The sequence below is a fragment of the Xenopus tropicalis genome, chromosome 8 (genome assembly GCF_000004195.4).
Source record: "Xenopus tropicalis strain Nigerian chromosome 8, UCB_Xtro_10.0, whole genome shotgun sequence".
In the NCBI taxonomy this organism is placed as follows: domain Eukaryota; kingdom Metazoa; phylum Chordata; class Amphibia; order Anura; family Pipidae; genus Xenopus; species Xenopus tropicalis.
The window spans coordinates 8,007,832-8,031,076 of record NC_030684.2 but is presented as its reverse complement, the minus strand read 5'-3'; the positions used below and the strand labels follow the sequence as shown (position 1 = coordinate 8,031,076).

The window sequence follows — 23,245 nt, the reverse complement described above, 5'->3', positions numbered from 1 at the left end:
TGACAGAATGCTCTGTTATACACGTCCCCTTCTTGCTCTGATAACCACAGGACACTTCTCGTGTCGTTGGCCGCCCCGGCGGCTCGCTCAGCTCCACACAAGGCCCCGCTTGTCCCGCCGCTCTCTCTCTCTCTCCTGCGCGCTTCTTGGCACCGCCGGGGTCATTAGTCTGGGAAATGCCACACTTGGGAAGAGATGAAAGTTTTAGTGCCGATATATAGACAGAACCATAAAGCCCATTGTCTCCGTTGTTGTTGTGTTTTTTTTTAACATCTCGGCCTGGAAAGAATTCGGCCATAAAGCACCTCCAGTCGAGACAATGTGATTGGCCGAATAGTCATTCCGGAGCTGTCAATTTCCCACAATGCACCATAAATCTTATCCCGGGCCGATTGTGTGGCCCAGAATAGCATCAGAGCTTTCTGGGTCGTTATCTCTCTTCTTCGTTTTACCCCCCCCCCCCGGGGGGGCGAAGCTGATCCCCTAAGTCCCTGTCACTTTGCTTTTCTGCTTTGTGGTGAAAAACTGCCCGCCCCGATTAAAGTGGCGCGGCGGCGCTGGCATGTTTAATAGGTTAAATGCGGATGACTGACGTGTTTTCTACAAAATCAGACAAGCAGAAGCAGTGGCTTTAAATAGATGGGGTGGGGGGGGGCATTTAGCGAGGGGCCATTTTTCTTGTTTCTTTTATGGGCATCTTAGGGGTGTCAGGATGGAAAGAATGATGGGTTTGTGCCTATCTATTATCCTAAACAGTAAGATCTTCTTTGTGTTAGGAAGCAAATGATTTAATATTTTATAAAGTGTCCCGGTCCTTATTTATACTGGGGGGCCCTTTTTCATTTATTTTCCCCCCAATGCGAAGCCTGTCCGGATAGAGGTCAGTGTTCAGATGCAGCTTCCAAGGGCTTTTTTTCTATGATTCCGCAGCCTAATTATCACACTACTGTGTTATAATATTGTGTGCCCAGAGCATTCCTTCTCTGTATATTTGTATTTATACATATGGGAGGGAGGTGCCATAGTGTTTCCCTTAGACAGTACAGTATGGGGGTACAGCTTATTGTGTGCCCAGAGCATTCCTTCTCTGTATATTTGTATTTATACATATGGGAGGGAGGTGCCATAGTGTTTCCCTTAGACAGTACAGTATGGGGGTACAGCTTATTGTGTGCCCAGAACATTCCTTCTCTGTATATTTGTATTTATACATATGGGTAGGGGGTGCCATAGTTTTTCCCTTAGACAGTACAGTATGGGGGTACAGCTTATTGTGTGCCCAGAACATTCCTTCTCTGTATATTTGTATTTATACATATGGGAGGGAGGTGCCATAGTGTTTCCCTTAGACAGTACAGTATGGGGGTACAGCTTATTGTGTGCCCAGAACATTCCTTCTCTGTATATTTGTATTTATACATATGGGAGGGAGGTGCCATAGTGTTTCCCTTAGACAGTACAGTATGGGGGTACAGCTTATTGTGTGCCCAGAACATTCCTTCTCTGTATATTTGTATTTATACATATGGGTAGGGGGTGCCATAGTGTTTCCCTTAGACAGTACAGTATGGGGGTACAGCTTATTGTATGCCCAGAACATTCCTTCTCTGTATATTTGTATTTATACATATGGGAGGGAGGTGCCATAGTGTTTCCCTTAGACAGTACAGTATGGGGGTACAGCTTATTGTGTGCCCAGAACATTCCTTCTCTGTATATTTGTATTTATACATATGGGTAGGAGGTGCCATAGTGTTTCCCTTAGACAGTACAGTATGGGGGTACAGCTTATTGTGTGCCCAGAGCATTCCTTCTCTGTATATTTGTATTTATACATATGGGAGGGAGGTGCCATAGTGTTTCCCTTAGACAGTACAGTATGGGGGTACAGCTTATTGTGTGCCCAGAGCATTCCTTCTCTGTATATTTGTATTTATACATATGGGAGGGAGGTGCCATAGTGTTTCCCTTAGACAGTACAGTATGGGGGTACAGCTTATTGTGTGCCCAGAACATTCCTTCTCTGTATATTTGTATTTATACATATGGGTAGGGGGTGCCATAGTTTTTCCCTTAGACAGTACAGTATGGGGGTACAGCTTATTGTGTGCCCAGAGCATTCCTTCTCTGTATATTTGTATTTATACATATGGGAGGGAGGTGCCATAGTGTTTCCCTTAGACAGTACAGTATGGGGGTACAGCTTATTGTGTGCCCAGAACATTCCTTCTCTGTATATTTGTATTTATACATATGGGTAGGGAGGTGCCATAGTTTTTCCCTTAGACAGTACAGTATGGGGGTACAGCTTATTGTGTGCCCAGAACATTCCTTCTCTGTATATTTGTATTTATACATATGGGAGGGAGGTGCCATAGTGTTTCCCTTAGACAGTACAGTATGGGGGTACAGCTTATTGTGTGCCCAGAACATTCCTTCTCTGTATATTTGTATTTATACATATGGGAGGGAGGTGCCATAGTGTTTTCCTTAGACAGTACAGTATGGGGGTACAGCTTATTGTGTGCCCAGAACATTCCTTCTCTGTATATTTGTATTTATACATATGGGTAGGAGGTGCCATAGTGTTTCCCTTAGACAGTACAGTATGAGGGTACAGCTTATTGTGTGCCCAGAACATTCCTTCTCTGTATATTTGTATTTATACATATGGGTAGGGGGTGCCATAGTGTTTCCCTTAGACAGTACAGTATGGGGGTACAGCTTATTGTGTGCCCAGAACATTCCTTCTCTGTATATTTGTATTTATACATATGGGTAGGGGGTGCCATAGTGTTTCCCTTAGACAGTACAGTATGGGGGTACAGCTTATTGTGTGCCCAGAGCATTCCTTCTCTGTATATTTGCATTAGGGGTGACCTAACCCTGTGGGCAGAGATGGGAGTCGAATGAGTTACAGGTAATTTACAATCTGGCATTGAATTCCAAGTTAAATAATTAAGGGCGGATGGATGGGCCGTATTCAATGTCCCCGTTGGTACAAACCCTCTAGTTATTGTCAGTAGCCGATCCTCGCTATCCTTTTGATTTCCTAATAGGATCAAAAGGGGGGGGCCTTGCCCAGTCGGAATGGGGGTGCCACTGACGGAGTGATGGATTCCCGCTCACTTTTGTTCCAGTTGAACTAAGACGCAGCGTGTCGCAGGCTCCGAGGGCCCATAAATCTTTATTGTTTTCTGACTCCGTTGCTGTGCGGGTCCCGGAGCCATTCCCAAGGCTCTTTATTCAACAAGGTGGCCATTCTTTCCCAGCAGCCCCCCCAAGCCGTAGGTCTCCCCCCCCCCCCACCCCTCCGTGCCCGAAGCTTTTTTAACTAAATCGGGGCGTTTATTTTGCCCCCCCCCGATGGGAAATAAGAAGTGAAAGTAGGCCCCCCTTAGAAATAGTATCCCCCCCGTGAATATTTCATGACGCGGATTAAATATTTAGGGGGCGCGGGGGCCGCGGGGAGAGAGAAAGGAGCGGCTCATGTTGCCGGGATGTCGTTGCCTTTGTAACGGAGCCGTGTCATTTAGAGAATGACATGACTGCTTCAAATGCTCTTCCGCCGGCCTCTTTAATTAAGGCACAGACATAATAACAATCTGCTCTCGTTAATGAATTTTTAACCGCCGCGCCGAGAGCTGAGTGACGCAGAACCGCCTTTCACTTGTACCAATTCATTTGGCGAGTGCTTAACCCTTTCCTGGCGGCCATACACGGGCCGATTCTAGTTGCCGATATGGGTCCCTTAAGTTCTCCATACACGGGCCGATTCTAGTTGCCGATATGGGTCCCTTAAGTTCTCCATACACGGGCCGATTCTAGTTGCCGATATGGGTACCTTAAGGTCTCCATACACGAGCCAATTCTAGTTGCCGATATGGGTCCCTTAAGGTCTCCATACACGGGACGATTCTAGTTGCCGATATGGGTCCCTTAAGGTCTCCGTACACGGGACGATTCTAGTTGCCGATATGGGTCCCTTAAGGTCTCCATACACGGGCCAATTCTAGTTGCCGATATGGGTCCCTTAAGGTCTCCATACACGGGCCGATTCTAGTTGCCGATATGGGTCCCTTAAGGTCTCCATACACGGGCCGATTCTAGTTGCCGATATGGGTCCCTTAAGGTGCCCATACACGGGCCGATTCTAGTTGCCGATATGGGTCCCTTAAGGTGCCCATACACGGGCCGATTCTAGTTGCCGATATGGGTCCCTTAAGGTGCCCATACACGGGCCGATTCTAGTTGCCGATATGGGTCCCTTAAGGTGCCCATACACGGGCCGATTCTAGTTGCCGATATGGGTCCCTTAAGGTCTCCATACACGGGCCGATTCTAGTTGCCGATATGGGTCCCTTAAGGTGCCCATACACGGGCCGATTCTAGTTGCCGATATGGGTCCCTTAAGGTGCCCATACACGGGCCGATTCTAGTTGCCGATATGGGTCCCTTAAGGTCTCCATACACGGGCCGATTCTAGTTGCCGATATGGGTCCCTTAAGTTCTCCATACACGGGCCAATTCTAGTTGCCGATATGGGTCCCTTAAGGTCTGCATACACGGGCCGATTCTAGTTGCCAATATGGGTCCCTTAAGGTCTCCATACACGGGCCGATTCTAGTTGCCAATATGGGTCCCTTAAGTTCTCCATACACGGGCCAATTCTAGTTGCCGATATGGGTCCCTTAAGGTCTCCATACACGGGCCAATTCTAGTTGCCGATATGGGTCCCTTAAGGTCTCCGATTATAGCTGCCAATATGGGTAACTTAAGGTGCCCATACACGGGCCGATTCTAGTTGCCGATATGGGTCCCTTAAGTTCTCCATACACGGGCCGATTCTAGTTGCCGATATGGGTCCCTTAAGGTCTCCGATTATAGCTGCCAATATGGGTAACTTAAGGTGCCCATACACGGGCCGATTCTAGTTGCCGATATGGGTCCCTTAAGTTCTCCATACACGGGCCGATTCTAGTTGCCGATATGGGTCCCTTAAGATCTCCGATTATAGCTGCCAATATGGGTAACTTAAGGTGCCCATACACGGGCGGATTCTAGTTGCCGATATGGGTCCCTTAAGTTCTCCATACACAGGCCGATTCTAGTTGCCGATATGGGTCCCTTAAGGTCTCCGATTATAGCTGCCAATATGGGTAACTTAAGGTGCCCATACACGGGCCGATTCTAGTTGCCGATATGGGTCCCTTAAGTTCTCCATACACGGGCCGATTCTAGTTGCCGATATGGGTCCCTTAAGGTCTCCATACACGGGCCGATTCTAGTTGCCGATATGGGTCCCTTAAGTTCTCCATACACGGGCCGATTCTAGTTGCCAATATGGGTCCCTTAAGGTCTCCATACACGGGCCGATTCTAGTTGCCGATATGGGTCCCTTAAGGTCTCCATACACGGGCCGATTCTAGTTGCCGATATGGGTCCCTTAAGGTCTCCATACACAGGCCAGATATCGGTCGGGCAGGCCTGTCGGTAGTGCCCATACACGGGCCGATTAGCTGCTGAATCGGTCAAAGGGACCCATATCGGCAGCTATTATCGGCCCGTGTAATGGGGACCTTTACAGTTGTTATAATTGGATTAGACCGAATTTGCCTAAATTTCCCCCGATATCGCCCACCCGTAGGTGGCGATATCGGAAGAAGATCCGCTCGTTTGGCGACCTCGCCAGGCGAGGGGATCATTACGTGTATGGCCACCTTAAGTGTAGAGGGAGAGTTGGTTACTCGATGGAAAGGGAGAGATGGGGGTGGAGCTTGGGGCTTGAGGAAGATGGACAACTGCCTTAAGGTGGAGTTGCTGAAAAGAAGCCATACAGGTTAGGATTTTTCTCTCCCTAACGAACAATTTAAGCGCGATCCGACAAATATGTCAAATTATCGTAAGGTTAGTGGGCTCTGAACGATCTGGGGATTCTTCATCCGTTATCAGAAAATCGATGGAATGAGATTGCACATTGTCTGCAGGACTAAGCAGGTAGCTTCCCCAGCTAGATGGTATTGTTTGAAATGGTCGTTTTTGTTGATGGACAAATCGTACATTTAAACGATTGTTTCAAGCTTGGCCCGACGATAACGAAAAGATCTTTTAAGTTTATGGTCAACTTTAGAATAGGTGGCTTGAGGCAGAGGTAAAGATGGTGGTTTGAGGTAGAGTAGGTGACTTGAGGCAGAGGTAAAGATGGTGGTTTGAGGTAGAGTAGGTGACTTGAGGCAGAGGTAAAGATGGTGGTTTGAGGTAGAGTAGGTGACTTGAGGCAAAGGTAAAGATGGTGGTTTGAGGTAGAGTAGGTGACTTGAGGCAGAGGTAAAGATGGTGGTTTGAGGTAGAGTAGGTGACATGAGGCAAAGGTAAAGATGGTGGTTTGAGGTAGAGTAGGTGACTTGAGGCAAAGGTAAAGATGGTGGTTTGAGGTAGAGTAGGTGACTTGAGGCAAAGGTAAAGATGGTGGTTTGAGGTAGAGTAGGTGACTTGAGGCAAAGGTAAAGATGGTGGTTTGAGGTGGAGTAGGTGACTTGAGGCAAAGGTAAAGATGGTGGTTTGAGGTAGATTAGGTGACTTGAGGCAAAGGTAAAGATGGTGGTTTGAGGTAGAGTAGGTGACTTGAGGCAAAGGTAAAGATGGTGGTTTGAGGTAGAGTAGGTGACTTGAGGCAAAGGTAAAGATGGTGGTTTGAGGTAGAGTAGGTGACTTGAGGCAAAGGTAAAGATGGTGGTTTGAGGTAGAGTAGGTGACTTGAGGCAAAGGTAAAGATGGTGGTTTGAGGTGGAGTAGGTGACTTGAGGCAAAGGTAAAGATGGTGGTTTGAGGTAGATTAGGTGACTTGAGGCAAAGGTAAAGATGGTGGTTTGAGGTAGAGTAGGTGACTTGAGGCAAAGGTAAAGATGGTGGTTTGAGGCAGAGGGAGAGATGGTAACTTGGGATAGAGTAGGTTACTTGAGGCAAAGGTAAAGATCGGGATTTGAGGTAGAGTAGGGGACTTGAAGAAGAACTAGGTTTGGTGACTTGAGGCAGAGCAAGAGATGATTAATTGGGGTAGAGCTAATGACTTGAGGCAGAGTTGGGGACATGAGCTAGAAGTACAGTTTGATGGTTAAGGTAGAGTTAGGGCTGTTGACAAGAGGTAGAGTAGAGCTGATCATGTGAGGCAGAGTCAGAGTAGGTGACTTGAGGCAGAGGGAGACTAGGTGGCTTAAGGCAGAGCTGGTGACTTGATGGAGAGCTGGTGACATGGGGCAGATGTAGAGTTGGTTATTTGGGGCAGAGTGAGAGCCGTTATTAATGTTAAATCTAGAGCCAGTGCAGATCGATGGTGGTGGCGCCTAGGCCAGAGCTCCATCCTATGTACATATACCTGAACGGTTACTAAGGTGGGTCTGAGCAAACACTGATGTGGCAGAAAGTAGAACCAACCGGCAAATCTGAACTTTATTGAGCAATACGTGTCTGGTCCTGCACGCGGTTCATGCGAGTCAGAGGGGAAACGTTGCAGGGTGAGATGTTAATGAGCTCCGCAACAAATTTGTTTCGTAGGAACAGAAACTTAAAGATAACACAGAAAGTGGCCGAGATAAGCCTTTCCCTTTGTGTATATTACATTTGTACGGTGCTATGGTTGTACCTGGGGAACCAGTAACACAACAAGATGGGGAGTAACGTTCAGTATATCCCTAATATTCAGCCCCAATGTTGGAGGCCCAATTGGAATTTCAGATAAACCTTATGTCTATGTCTAGCTAAACCCGTCCAACCAGCTATAATAGATAAAGCTGCTGCTTTACATGGCAAATCCCAGAATCCTTAGCCAGGCAAAACCTGCAGAGCACCCACTTTCACCCAGATGTTTATTGGCTCTTCCTAAACGTTTTCATGGGGAACTGTGGTTTTAGCTGAGCACTCATCCTGGAGAAGAAGACAGAAGAAGAAGCCATAACTTACTCTTTACTGCTAAGAAGTTCTCCATAAGGAGCCTTAGCCTTGAAGTTCTCCATAAGGAGCCTTAGCCTTGAAGTTCTCCATAAGGAGCCTTTGCCTTGATGTTCTCCATAAGGAGCCCTTGCTTCTAAGCTCTCCATAAGCAGCCTTTGTCTTGAAGTTCTCCATAAGGAGCCTTTGCCTAGACGTTCTCCATAAGGAGCCCTTGCTTCTATGCTCTCCATAAGGAGCCTTTGTCTTGAAGTTCTCCATAAGGAGTCTTTGCCTTGAAGTTCTCCATAAGGAGTCCTTGCATAAGAAGCCTTTGTCTTGAAGTTCTCCATAAGGAGCCAACTAAACTCTTCATAATGAGCCTTTGTCTGGAAGTTCTCCATAAGGAGCCCTTGCTTCTATGCTCTCCATAAGGAGCCCTTGCTTCTAAGCTCTCCATAAGGAGCCTTTGTTTTGAAGTTCTCCATAAGGAGCCTTTATCTTGAAGTTCTCCATAAGGAGCCTTTGCCTTGAAGTTCTGCATGTTTTCCATTAGGAGCCCTTGCTTCTAAGCTCTCCATAAGGAGCCTTTGCCTTGAAGCTCTCCATAAGGAGCCTTTGTCTTAAAGTTCTCCACAAGGAGCCTTTGCCTTGAAGTTCTCCATAAGGAGCCCTTGGTTCTAAGCTTTCCATAAGGAGCCTTTGCCTTGAAGTTCTCCATAATGAGCCTTTGCTTCTAAGCTCTCCATAAGGAGCCTTTGCCTTGAAGTTCTCCATAAGGAGCCTTTGCCTTGAAGTTCTCCATAATGAGCCTTTGCTTCTAAGCTCTCCATAAGGAGCCTTTGCCTTGAAGTTCTCCATAAGGAGCCTTTGTCTTAAAGTTCTCCATAAGGAGCCTTTGCCTTGAAGTTCTCCATAAGGAGCCCTTGCTTCTAAGCTTTCCATAAGGAGCCTTTGCCTTGAAGTTCTCCATAATGAGCCTTTGCTTCTAAGCTCTCCATAAGGAGCCTTTGTCTTGAAGTTCTCCATAAGGAGCCTTTGCCTCAAAGTTCTCCATAAGGATTCCCTGCCTCTAAAGGCTCCATTACTTGTCTCTAAATCAAAATGGCACAGATCAGAAGCTCCCATGCTCCATGTGTATCAACCCCCCTACAGATTCATGACCTGAAGGAAAACAAAAAGTGACCCATTGTTATTAATGAGGATCCCCACCTAGCTTTTTTGGAGTGCTGAAGGAAACTTTCCAATATACTGTTGTTACGAATGCTCTGGTTATTTGTTGATATATTTGCTTGTGAGCAGTATCTTTCTGACGCTTTCTATTCCCTGCACTGCTAATTCAGACTCATGAAACCGTATAGCTGAAGCCAGACCTCTGTGAGAAGAAAACAGACGGGGTGCTGACCTTGATGCGGAAGGCAGGGTGTGAATGGGAACGGTGAGCAAATATTGCAGTCATGTGTTGCCGAGCTGCCACTTACAGAGGGGGGCGAGAGGCGCGGATGACAGTTGCACTTTCTTCCCTCGCTGCCACAATTCCCCCATCAATCATTCATGGTGCTTGGCGCTGGTCATGGTATTCGGATTGGACCCGTTCCAATTCTTAACCCCCGTTATTGGCCAGTTGTCATCCATCACGCAGATGTTTTTGAAACCCTCCAACACCCTTATTCCATCGTTCCTGTTTATGGAAAGTGGAGGTGGCACCTTTTGGGAATGGAACATTTGCTTTGTGCCGGGAAAGAGCACCTATAGGGCGTACAGGGTGCTAAAAAGATGTTTGGGGAGAATCAGCCTTTCCACCAGTTCAAAGAGACTTATCAAGGGTGGTGGTATGCACCACTTACCCACAATTCCTTCCTGCCTGCGTTCGTCAATATTTGTGCTGAAAAGCTGGTTCTCAGCTGAGCAAATGGCTAAATGTCTGCTGGAGGAAGGCAAAGGAGTTGTAGGAAACAACATACAAACCCCTGGGAGATGTCCTTCAGGATGTAGTCAAACCCAAGGCCCCAGCGAAGCTAAGCCACCTTGCTATGGGTGGTTTGTCCCAAAACATCTCCTGTCCATCCTGTTGGGGCCACATCCCCAAGGAGTATGAATACTGAGCCTAGGCCAACGTTCTTGGCCAACCCTGTAGTCACCTATTGGGCATGGGAAGATACTGCACCGTCCAGTGCTGGAGTTCAAGGTCCGCCTGTGCCGAGAGATCACACTCAGCCCTACAGCAAATCATATCTTATCGCCTGTGTAATTCCTGTTTGCTTTTCCTTTTATTTAATCAGGTGCAATCGCAGCGCTTTATCTCCGGGCCTGTTAGTTCTTCTCCCCGGCTCACGTTTTTTCATTTGCCCATGGTTGGGAATGCCAGATAGCGCAGGAAGCCATTGCAGGCTCCGTTCAATATCTTGTGTTCAAATAAACCCCCTCCCCACACACACACACACACACACACACAAACACACACATCACATCACCAAATGTGCAGAAATAGACCCCCACAATTATCACCAAAAAGCCCTGTAGTGCCAGGAGGCTGCAGTAGTAAGGATATTAAGGAAACACAGGAGCTGCTGTATATAATGTATTGCATGTCAGCTCTTATTGTATGTCAGCATTTCGTGCAGGTTGGCTCTTCATGCGTGTTAGCTTTTCGTGGTATGTCAGCTCTTCTTGTGTACCAACTCTTTGTGTATATCAGCTCTTTATGTATATCAGCACTTCTTGTATGTCGGCTCTTCATGTATGTCGGCTCTTCATGTATGTCAGCTTTTCTTGTATGTCAGATCTTTTTGTATATCAGCTCTTCATGTATGTCAGCTCTTCTCCTGTATCAACTCTTTGTGTATATCAGCTCTTCTTGTATATCAGCTCTTCATGTATATCAGCTCTTCTTGTGTACCAACTCTTTGTGTATATCAGCTCTTTATGTATATCAGATCTTCTTGTATATCAGCACTTCTTGTATGTCGGCTCTTCATGTATGTCGGCTCTTCATGTATGTCAGCTTTTCTTGTATGTCAGATCTTTTTGTATATCAGCTCTTCATGTATGTCAGCTCTTCTCCTGTATCAACTCTTTGTGTATATCAGCTCTTCTTGTATATCAGCTCTTCATGTATATCAGCTCTTCTTGTATAACAGTTCTTCGTGTATGTCAGCTCTTCATGTATATCAGCTCTTCATGTATGTCAGCGCTTCTCCTGTATCAGCTCTTCTTGTATATCAGATCTTCTTGTATATCAGATCTTCTTGTGTATCAGCTCTTCGTGTATGTCAGCTCTTCTCCTGTATCAGCTCTTCTTGTATATCAGCTCTTCATGTAAGTCAGATCTTCTTGTATATCAGCTCTTCTTGTATATCAGCTCTTCATGTAAGTCAGATCTTCTTGTATATCAGCTCTTCTTGCATATCAGCTCTTCATGTAAGTCAGATCTTCTTGTATATCAGCTCTTCATGTAAGTCAGATCTTCTTGTATATCAGATCTTCTTGTATATCAGCTCTTCATGTATGTCAGCTCTTCTCCTGTATCAGCTTTTCTTGTATATCAGCTCTTCATGTAAGTCAGATCTTCTTGTATATCAGCTCTTCTTGTATGTCAGCTCTTCTTGTATGTCAGCTCTTCTCCTGTATCAGATCTTCTTGTATATCAGCTCTTCATGTAAGTCAGATCTTCTTGTATATCAGCTCTTCGTGTATGTCAGCTCTTCTTGTATATCAGCTCTTCATGTAAGTCAGATCTTCTTGTATATCAGCTCTTCTTGTATATCAGCTCTTCATGTAAGTCAGATCTTCTTGTATATCAGCTCTTCTTGTATAACAGCTCTTCGTATATGTCAGCTCTTCATGTATGTCAGATCTTCATGTATGTCAGCTCTTCTTGTATAACAGCTCTTCGTGTATGTCAGCTCTTCATGTATGTCAGATCTTCTTGTATATCAGCTCTTCTTGTATATCAGCTCTTCTCCTGTATCAGCTCTTCTTGTATATCAGCTCTTCATGCAAGTCAGATCTTCTTGTATATCAGCTCTTCATGTATGTCAGCTCTTCTTGTATATCAGCTCTTCATGTATGTCAGCTCTTCTTGTATATCTTCATGAGATATTAACAAAGCCTATAATCTCTTAACTTTTGGTGCCCCAATCTCATAGCGAGAGGGGAGATAGGATGGTAGATTTTGCCCCATAAAGCTCACACTTACAGACGCTTGCCATGTATTTAGGGGGGGGTCTGTTTCCCGGCCACAGGACACGTTCTATCATTCCCAGACACACACATAGAACTTTCCATGCCGTGTAATAATGTATCCGTATGACAGACGAGTGCTTTTTGGCAAGCGAATGAAAGCGCTTCTGGTCATTTATGCGCCGACCGGGATTACCCAGAATCCCTCTCTTCAAAAGAAAATGCAAAAAGTTTAATGGATATTACATTTCCCCTTTAGTCGTTTTATGGTTGAGTTTACATCCTCTTTGCTGATTGGTTCTTTGGGCTGGGGCATTGGGAAGCCATGGAGGCTGTCTGTGATTGGTTGGAGGTTATGTGTGACAATGAGTTGCCCCCCCATACCCCGTTAGATGATTCTCGGGGTTCCGAGGCGCAGACTTGCTCTGCTGTACCGTCTCCGGCTCCATTCACTCCCATAGGCAGACTTTGGCCTACGTTCAGGAATTCCAAATTATCTCCGGGCAATCTCGGCTTCCAGGGAGCGCAGAACAAGTCTGCTTCTGTCTCCCACATCTGGAAAATGTTACAGCGGGGCGTGCTGGCTGTCGTCACACTGAAGCTGACAATCAAACCGCCCCCCCCACCTTCCTGGTACCACATGAGCTTAACCCGCTCGCTGCTATTGGGCCCCCCGTGGTACCCGAACCCCCTGCCGCCATTTTATACATTCCCTCCCTCCCCCTTTCCTCATTGTGATACTATTTTCCCATTTATTCTATATATTGTTTTATCTTCCATTATAAAAGTGTGGGATTTGATTTGCTGACGTTCTTCTTTGTCTTAAGGTGGCCATACATGTGCTGAGACCATCAGGTGTATGACCAGTTGCACCATGGGATACGGTACGGCCACCTTTCTTCTCTATATTTTTGTGTTTATATGTATATATATATATACTGTCTAAGGGAAACACTATGGCACCTCCCTCCCATAAATATATGTAGTGTTTCCCTTAGACAGTACAGTATGGGGGTACAGCTTATTGTGTGCCCAGAACATTCCTTCTCTGTATATTTGTATTTATACATATGGGTAGGGGGTGCCATAGTGTTTCCCTTAGACAGTACAGTATGGGGGTACAGCTTATTGTGTGCCCAGAACATTCCTTCTCTGTATATTTGTATTTATACATATGGGAGGGAGGTGCCATAGTGTTTCCCTTAGACAGTACAGTATGGGGGTACAGCTTATTGTGTGCCCAGAACATTCCCTCTCTGTATATTTGTATTTATACATATGGGTAGGGGTGCCATAGTGTTTCCCTTAGACAGTACAGTATGAGGGTACAGCTTATTGTGTGCCCAGAACATTCCTTCTCTGTATATTTGTATTTATACATATGGGTAGGGGGTGCCATAGTGTTTCCCTTAGACAGTACAGTATGGGGGTACAGCTTATTGTGTGCCCAGAACATTCCTTCTCTGTATATTTGTATTTATACATATGGGAGGGAGGTGCCATAGTGTTTCCCTTAGACAGTACAGTATGGGGGTACAGCTTATTGTGTGCCCAGAACATTCCTTCTCTGTATATTTGTATTTATACATATGGGAGGGAGGTGCCATAGTGTTTCACTTAGACAGTACAGTATGGGGGTACAGCTTATTGTGTGCCCAGAACATTCCTTCTCTGTATATTTGTATTTATACATATGGGAGGGAGGTGCCATAGTGTTTCCCTTAGACAGTACAGTATGGGGGTACAGCTTATTGTGTGCCCAGAACATTCCTTCTCTGTATATTTGTATTTATACATATGGGTAGGAGGTGCCATAGTGTTTCCCTTAGACAGTACAGTATGGGGGTACAGCTTATTGTGTGCCCAGAACATTCCTTCTCTGTATATTTGTATTTATACATATGGGTAGGAGGTGCCATAGTGTTTCCCTTAGACAGTACAGTATGGGGGTACAGCTTATTGTGTGCCCAGAACATTCCTTCTCTGTATATTTGTATTTATACATATGGGTAGGAGGTGCCATAGTGTTTCCCTTAGACAGTACAGTATGGGGGTACAGCTTATTGTGTGCCCAGAACATTCCTTCTCTGTATATTTGTATTTATACATATGGGAGGGAGGTGCCATAGTGTTTCCCTTAGACACATGTCACTGTGCATTTATAAATGTAAGATCCATGGTTATTTCCCTTTAAGAATGAAGCTCTGCAGAATGATTGTTCTGCGCGGCGCCGGCCAATCGGCGATTTCCCTTTCATATTTGTGACACGTGGGAATGAATGTTGCTCAACAACATATTTTTGAAAGGGAGACAGGGAGGTGGGCGGAGCATGTGATGGTCGGCCCTGCCCCATGATAAAATCACGTGCAGTAAAGTACAGAGGACTTTGTACCTCGGGCAGCGCGGGGGGGGGGGGGGGGCATTCAGCGTGACTGATGGGTGTCAGGAAAGATTCTAGATGTTTCCAGTCGGGGGAATGTTGAAGGCAGGGGAATACGAAATAAAGAGGTGCTATTGGCTGATGTTATATAGTATTTTATACAATGGCTAAAGTTTTAATTTTTTTTCATTATTTGCCTTCTTCTGTCTCTTTGCAGCTTTCAAATGGGGGTCACTGACCCCGGCAACCAAAACACTATTTCTCTGCAAGGCTCCAGTTTTATTGTTATTGTTACTTTTTTTTTTATTACTTACCTTTCTGTTAAGGTCCCTATTCATTTTCCAGTTTATCATTTAAATCAATGCCTGGTTGCCAAGGCCATTTGGACCTTAGCAACCAGATAGCTACTGAAATTCCAAACTAGAAAGCTGCTACATAGAAAGGTAAATATTTCAAAAATCACAAATAATAAAAAATGAAGACCAACTGCAAATTGTCTCGGATTATTATTCCTAGCAACTTTACAACTGGTCTTCATTATATATATTTTATCGTTTTTGAATGATTTCTTCTGTCTCTTTGCAGCTTTCAAATGGGGGTCACTGACCCCGGCAACCTCATTGAGGCTACAGTTTCATTTTTTTTGTTTATTTATTTGTTAGCTTTCTAAGCAGGCCCTCTCCTATTCATATTCCTTTCTCTTGTTCAAACCACTGCCTGGTTGCTAGGTTAAAAAAGACCCTAGCAACCATAAAGCTGCTAAAATGCCAAAGTGGAGATGCTGAACAAAATAAAAAAACATAAAAAAATGAAAAAAATAAAGACCAATTGCAAATTGTCTCAGATTATTATTCCAAGCAACTTTACAATTGGTCTTCATTATATATTTTATAGTTTTTGAACCACTGCCTGGTTGCTAGGGTTAAAAACAGACCCTAGCAACCATAAAGCGGCTAAAATGCCAAACTGGAGAGCTGCTGAACAAAAGACTAAATAAAAAAAAAAAAAATGGGGGGGAGGAGAAAAGATAATGTGGAGGGGGCGGGGCAATGAAGTAATAATGTAGAGGGGGCGGGGCAATGAAGTGATGGCAAGGACCTAAAGGGGTAGCATTGGGTAGTTGGAAGGGGGAATCGGGGTGGGCCAGGGGGGCAAGGAGAGGCTGCTACAGATTATATGTACATATATATTTATATGTAGAATATATTTCCATTGAATATATTTCCTATGAGAGGGTTAGTTTCCCTTTAAAGGGGTGGGTCACCTTTACTTTTAGTATCAGTTATAGAATGGCCTCTGCCTAGCAACTTTTTAATTGGTCTTCGTCGTTATGGTTTTTGAATCATTTACCATTTCCTTCTGACTCTTTCCAACTTTCAAATGGGGGTCGCTGACCCCGGCAACCAAAACCCTTTTGCTCTGTGAGTTTTCATTACTTATCTTTCTATTTAGGCCCTCCTCCGTTCATATTCCCGTCTCTCTTTCAATCCGCTGCCTGGTTGCTAGGTTAAGGCAGACCCTAGCAACCAGGTAGCTGCTAAAAATTACATGCTGAACAAAAAGCTAAAAACTGCAAATAATAAAAAATGAAGACCAACTGCAAATTGTCTTAGAATAGCACTTTCTACATTATAGTAAAAGGTAATGTAGATTAGAAGCAGGGCGTTATTGCTAGCGGTGCAGCCATTAGTCCAGGCAGTAAGTGAAAGCCCTAAATCAGACAGCCCATAAATTCCGTCTCTCTGCCCCTCGTTCCTACACAGCAGCCTGGGCCCATCCCTAATGAGCTCTGACCTTAGCCATGGCCCCCATCTTCCCTTATCTTAATGCTGCCATAAAGCAAAGCCAAACGCTGGGCTATCTTTCATCATAGGGGGATCTGGGTTAAAGGGGAACTGCACCCAAACACATGGGTAATTATATCTTAGTTGGGATCAAGTACAGGTACTGTTTTATTATTACAGAGAAAAGGGAATCATTTAACCATTAAATAAACCCAATAGGGCTGTTCTGCCCCAATAAGGGGTAATTATATCTTAGTTGGGATCAAGTACAGGTACTGTTTTATTATTACAGAGAAAAGGGAATCATTTAACCATGAAATAAACCCAATAGGGCTGTTCTGCCCCAATAAGGGGTAATTATATCTTAGTTGGGATCAAGTACAGGTACTGTTTTATTATTACAGAGAAAAGGGAATCATTTAACCATTAAATAAACCCAATAGGGCTGTTCTGCCCCCAATAAGGGGTAATTATATCTTAGTTGGGATCAAGTACAGGTACTGTTTTATTATTACAGAGAAAAGGGAATCATTTAACCATGAAATAAACCCAATAGGGCTGTTCTGCCCCCAATAAGGGGTAATTATATCTTAGTTGGGATCAAGTACAGGTACTGTTTTATTATTACAGAGAAAAGGGAATCATTTAACCATTAAATAAACCCAATAGGGCTGTTCTGCCCCCAATAAGGGGTAATTATATCTTAGTTGGGATCAAGTACAGGTACTGTTTTATTATTACAGAGAAAAGGGAATCATTTAACCATTAAATAAACCCAATAGGGCTGTTCTGCCCCAATAAGGGGTAATTATATCTTAGTTGGGATCAAGTACAGGTACTGTTTTATTATTACAGAGAAAAGGGAATCATTCAACCATTAAATAAACCCAATAGGGCTGTTCTGCCCCAATAAGGGGTAATTATATCTTAGTTGGGATCAAGTACAGGTACTGTTTTATTATTACAGAGAAAAGGGAATCATTTAACCATTAAATAAACCCAATAGGGCTGTTCTGCCCCAATAAGGGGTAATTATATCTTAGTTGGGATCAAGTACAGGTACTGTTTTATTATTACAGAGAAAAGGGAATCATTTAACCATGAAATAAACCCAATAGGGCTGTTCTGCCCCAATAAGGGGTAATTATATCTTAGTTGGGATCAAGTACAGGTACTGTTTTATTATTACAGAGAAAAGGGAATCATTTAACCATTAAATAAACCCAATAGGGCTGTTCTGCCCCAATAAGGGGTAATTATATCTTAGTTGGGATCAAGTACAGGTACTGTTTTATTATTACAGAGAAAAGGGAATCATTTAACCAGTACAAGTACTTAAAGACCTTTATAGGTGGTACTTGGGTAAATGAATGGAAGGCACTTGTGGTAGACAATGATTCACCCCCCCATAACGCCCCCACCGGGGGTGATTCAGTAGATTTAGGAAGGGCTATTTCGGTCGGCCGGGCTCATAAGCAGGATGTTCCGGCACCAATGAAAATAGCCCAGTAGGAAGCGAAAGGACTAGGATATTCCCAGAATAGCCCATTGGATGGGGGCACTCGGGAGCAGCGCATTCAGAAACCCATTGTGACGTCGGCGGGACACACTGACGGCTCCTTGCGTGACACAGAATAAACAAGCGCGGCCCATATGGGGAGACTGTGTCGGCTCTGCTCATAGGCCGGGATTATACAGAGCTGATAAATGGGATTTTATCTATGGAAAGATAAGTTCTCCGAGGGGACGAGGGGCTTCCAGCAGCCTTGGGCGCCCAATAAATACTGGCGCGGGAAGACTTACGAATATAGAACCAGAACCGATATTTTCAGCAACAGGGAAAAGGGCGGATATTTTTATCTGGGAGAGTGGAAATGTGTTTTCATTCGGCCGGTCGGCAAATAGTGCGTGCGTAAGGGAATATAAAATATTTACATTGCGGATACGCAAGGGATCATGGGAAAAGGATTATATAAAGGCATATTGTGGCCCCGCTCTATGGTTACAGAGAGCAGAGATTGGAACCTATCCCTCGGGGGTACGATGTAAAGGGTGATATTCTGAGACAATTTGCAATTGGTCTTCATTTTTTATTATTTGTCGTTATTTTTTATCAGCTCTCTAGTTTGGAATTTCAGCCCTAATCTGGTTGCTAGGGTCCAGTTTACCTTAGTAACCAGGAAGTTACTGATATATGAATAGGAGAGGGGCTGAATGGAAACATAGGTAATAAAAAGTCTCACAGAGCAATAGGTTCTTATTGGCTGCCGGGGTCATTGACCCCCATCCCATTGGAAATGTAGAAAAGGAAGGGAAATAATTGAAAAACTATGAAGGGTAAAAAAGGATGACCAATTGAAAAGTTGCTCGATAAGTGACTGTCTATGGCATCTTCAACAGCCCCTCTGATCCCCCAGTCGGGAACTGAACCCCACCGCTAACCACCACGCCATAATAAATGATATAGCCCCGCCCCTTCGACTGATTGGCTCCCAGGCACCGCATAACCGCACCCCCATATGGGTCAATCAATAAGGCCCCATCATTTACATGGATCTTACAGGAATCCAATATGGGGTTGTGTACAGACTGGAATCACTGGGTAATTAGCGGGAGCAGGAGTCGCAACCAGTGCCGGGGCAGGGACATTACCCCTGAGTGATAAGTACAGGAATGGCTTTGGTGGCGCCACAGGTGCCGGAATCCAATCAGGGTTACTCCTAGTAATAATCATAACTTACCCACTGAGGCACCGTACTACTCACTAACGAGGGATTAAAGGGGATGTAAACCCAAACATTACATGTTTCCTAATGAGAGAACTTGTAATTCTAATTCTAGTTATGTGTAACTGTCACTGTGTCTGTCCCTTTCCCTTCCCTGCACTGCTGGTTCTGACTCCTGATACAACTCCCCAATACCCATTCATTCCTCATTCTCACTGGGTTTATAGTTATGTGTAACTGTCACTGTGTCTGTCCCTTTCCCTTCCCTGCACTGCTGGTTCTGACTCCTGATACAACTCCCCAATATCCATTCATCCCTCATTCTCACTGGGTTTATAGTTATGTGTAACTGTCACTGTGTCTGTCCCTTTCCCTTCCCTGCACTGCTGGTTCTGACTCCTGATACAACTCCCCAATATCCATTCATTCCTCATTCTCACTGGGTTTATAGTTATGTGTAACTGTCACTGTGTCTGTCCCTTTCCCTTCCCTGCACTGCTGGTTCTGACTCCTGATACAACTCCCCAATATCCATTCATTCCTCATTCTCACTGGGTTTATAGTTATGTGTAACTGTCACTGTGTCTGTCCCTTTCCCTTCCCTGCACTGCTGGTTCTGACTCCTGATACAACTCCCCAATATCCATTCATCCCTCATTCTCACTGGGTTTATAGTTATGTGTAACTGTCACTGTGTCTGTCCCTTTCCCTTCCCTGCACTGCTGGTTCTGACTCCTGATACAACTCCCCAATATCCATTCATTCCTCATTCTCACTGGGTTTATAGTTATGTGTAACTGTCACTGTGTCTGTCCCTTTCCCTTCCCTGCACTGCTGGTTCTGACTCCTGATACAACTCCCCAATATCCATTCATCCCTCATTCTCACTGGGTTTATAGTTATGTGTAACTGTCACTGTCCCTTTCCCTTCCCTGCACTGCTGGTTCTGACTCCTGATACAACTCCCCAATATCCATTCATTCCTCATTCTCAGGGGCTGGTACGGTGTGGGAGAATGCCGTATTTCTAGTGTTTAGGTGGGTGTTTAATCCCGGGCAATAATGCCAAATGGCGTGTCCGGCTGGCTTGTGTCCCCTTTATGTTGCTCTATGTACTATTAAGGGATTAGCCGTCTCGGGCCGAGAGATTAGGCAGATTTGCATCTCGTTTAGAGACTCGTTAATGTTCCCGCTGGAGGGTTTGATCCTTTTCTCACTGGCGGTTTTATTCTGGCCGCACCGCAGGGCCCCCCAATGCCCCCCCAATGCCTGTCTCTTCATTAAATAAGCTGGAATGTTCAGAGAGAGACATTTCACACTCACGGTGACGGGCCGGAGTCGGCGCTGCCATAACAATGCCTTGATTATACACAGGGAGTATTGGGGAGAACTTGGCGGCACTAATGGCTTTTTACTGCCATTTTTATACAATTACAGTTTTTTCTTTATGAGCAGCGCAGACTTCGTGTTTTTGTACAGAGTATAATCAGCGACTTGAGCGGAGACTTCATGGCAGAACCCGCCGAACCCAAACTGCCGATGCGGCCCCCCCCTTCCGCTCTCAGCCCCTTATTGTCCCCAAACCCAGGCTTTTTGTTACCTGAAAGGAATGTTTATCTGATGGGAAATGTTGGGTTCTGTGTCTGTTCAGGCCCAGAGGCACAAACAGCCCCCCCCAGCCCAATAAATAGTGACTGTCTGTGGCACCTTACAGCCCCCCCCTGGCATTCCCAGTACCCAGAGGCACAAACAGCCCCCCCAGCCCAATAAATAGTGAGTGTCTGTGGCACCTTACAGTCCCCCTGGCATTCCCAGTACCCAGAGGCACAAACAGCCCCCCCAGCCCAATAAATAGTGACTGTCTGTGGCACCTTACAGCCCCCCTGGCATTCCCAGTACCCAGAGGCACAAACAGCCCCCCCAGCCCAATAAATAGTGACTGTCTGTGGCACCTTACAGCCCCCCCCTGGCATTCCCAGTACCCAGAGGCACAAACAGCCCCCCCAGCCCAATAAATAGTGACTGTCTGTGGCACCTTACAGCCCCCTGGCATTCCCAGTACCCAGAGGCACAAACAGCCCCCCCCCCAGCCCAATAAATAGTGACTGTCGGTGGCACCTTACAGCCCCCCTGGCATTCCCAGTACCCAGAGGCACAAACAGCCCCCCCAGCCCAATAAATAGTGACTGTCTGTGGCACCTTACAGCCCCCCTGGCATTCCCAGTACCCAGAGGCACAAACAGCCCCCCCCCAAGTCCACTTTCCACATATATCTAGAGTTGAACTTTACCTTGAGTTTCAGAATTTCCCTGTTCTCAGCATTTGGTTCCTGTCCAACAATTAATGGTTTAACGAGTAACATTCGGTGCTATATTTGGGGCCGTATTTTCATTAATTGCAGTTTTTTACCCTAGTAGTGGGCTTCAGGTACTGGCGTTGGGTATCTGACGAATGCCGGGGTATATACAGATATGTGAGACCATTATATGTGGGTCCTGCCATGTTGCTTGTCTCTCCACAAAGGGATCTGTTGTACAATACTCTGTTCATTAGATTTACCCAGCAATATAGGGCACCTAGTATTCAAGTCACAGAAGTCACAAAAGAAACTCATTCTAACTGGCTGACTTGCTTGCAGCCTGTACTGGTATGGAAATAGTCTGCACTCAAAAACAAACCTTGATGTTTGGCTCTGTTGCTACATTCCTTTTCTTCTTACTCTCAGCCATAAAGCAGGGCAGGACTGCTGCTTACAATGGGGGGATCAGATAGGATCTGTGCTACTGTGACAGAATGCTCTGTTATACAGATAGCTAGAATCTCAGCCATAAAGCAGGGCAGGACTGCTGCTTACAATGGGGGGATCAGATAGGATCTGTGCCACTGTGACAGAATGCTCTGTTATACAGATAGCTAGAATCTCAGCCATAAAGCAGGGCAGGACTGCTGCTTACAATGGGGGGATCAGATAGGATCTGTGCCACTGTGACAGAATGCTCTGTTATACAGATAGCTAGAATCTCAGCCATAAAGCAGGGCAGGACTGCTGCTTACAATGGGGGGGATCAGTTAGGATCTGTGCCACTGTGACAGAATGCTCTGTTATACAGATAGCTAGAATCTCAGCCATAAAGCAGGGCAGGACTGCTGCTTACAATGGGGGGATCAGTTAGGATCTGTGCCACTGTGACAGAATGCTCTGTTATACAGATAGCTAGAATCTCAGCCATAAAGCAGGGCAGGACTGCTGCTTACAATGGGGGGATCAGTTAGGATCTGTGCCACTGTGACAGAATGCTCTGTTATACAGATAGCTAGAATCTCAGCCATAAAGCAGGGCAGGACTGCTGCTTACAATGGGGGGATCAGATAGGATCTGTGCCACTGTGACAGAATGCTCTGTTATACAGATAGCTAGAATCTCAGCCATAAAGCAGGGCAGGACTGCTGCTTACAATGGGGGGGATCAGATAGGATCTGTGCCACTGTGACAGAATGCTCTGTTATACAGATAGCTAGAATCTCAGCCATAAAGCAGGGCAGGACTGCTGCTTACAATGGGGGGATCAGATAGGATCTGTGCCACTGTGACAGAATGCTCTGTTATACAGATAGCTAGAATCTCAGCCATAAAGCAGGGCAGGACTGCTGCTTACAATGGGGGGATCAGATAGGATCTGTGCCACTGTGACAGAATGTTCTGTTATACAGATAGCTAGAATCTCAGCCATAAAGCAGGGCAGGACTGCTGCTTACAATGGGGGGATAGGATCTGTGCCACTGTGACAGAATGCTCTGTTATACAGATAGCTAGAATCTCAGCCATAAAGCAGGGCAGGACTGCTGCTTACAATGGGGGGATCAGATAGGATCTGTGCCACTGTGACAGAATGCTTCTGTTATACAGATAGCTAGAATCTCAGCCATAAAGCAGGGCAGGACTGCTGCTTACAATGGGGGGATCAGATAGGATCTGTGCCACTGTGACAGAATGCTCTGTTATACAGATAGCTAGAATCTCAGCCATAAAGCAGGGCAGGACTGCTGCTTACAATGGGGGGATCAGATAGGATCTGTGCCACTGTGACAGAATGCTCTGTTATACAGATAGCTAGAATCTCAGCCATAAAGCAGGGCAGGACTGCTGCTTACAATGGGGGGGATCAGATAGGATCTGTGCCACTGGGACAGAATGCTCTGTTATACAGATAGCTAGAATCTCAGCCATAAAGCAGGGCAGGACTGCTG

At 45.4% G+C, this 23,245-nt stretch overlaps 1 protein-coding gene across 3 annotated transcripts in view; it reads left to right on the top strand.

The window, feature by feature from the left end:
• Nucleotides 1-23,245, top strand: part of rxra (retinoid X receptor alpha) — a 170,146-nt gene that overhangs the window by 35,321 nt on the left and 111,580 nt on the right. For 2 of the 3 annotated variants that reach the window (XM_012969224.3, XM_012969225.3), the window contains exon 2: nt 12,936-12,992. The exons of the other annotated variant lie outside the window; for it this stretch is intronic. In XM_012969224.3, the coding sequence (XP_012824678.1) occupies nt 12,936-12,992 (57 nt within the window). The remainder of the gene's footprint in view (nt 1-12,935; nt 12,993-23,245) is intronic. 3 annotated transcript variants of the gene reach the window in all.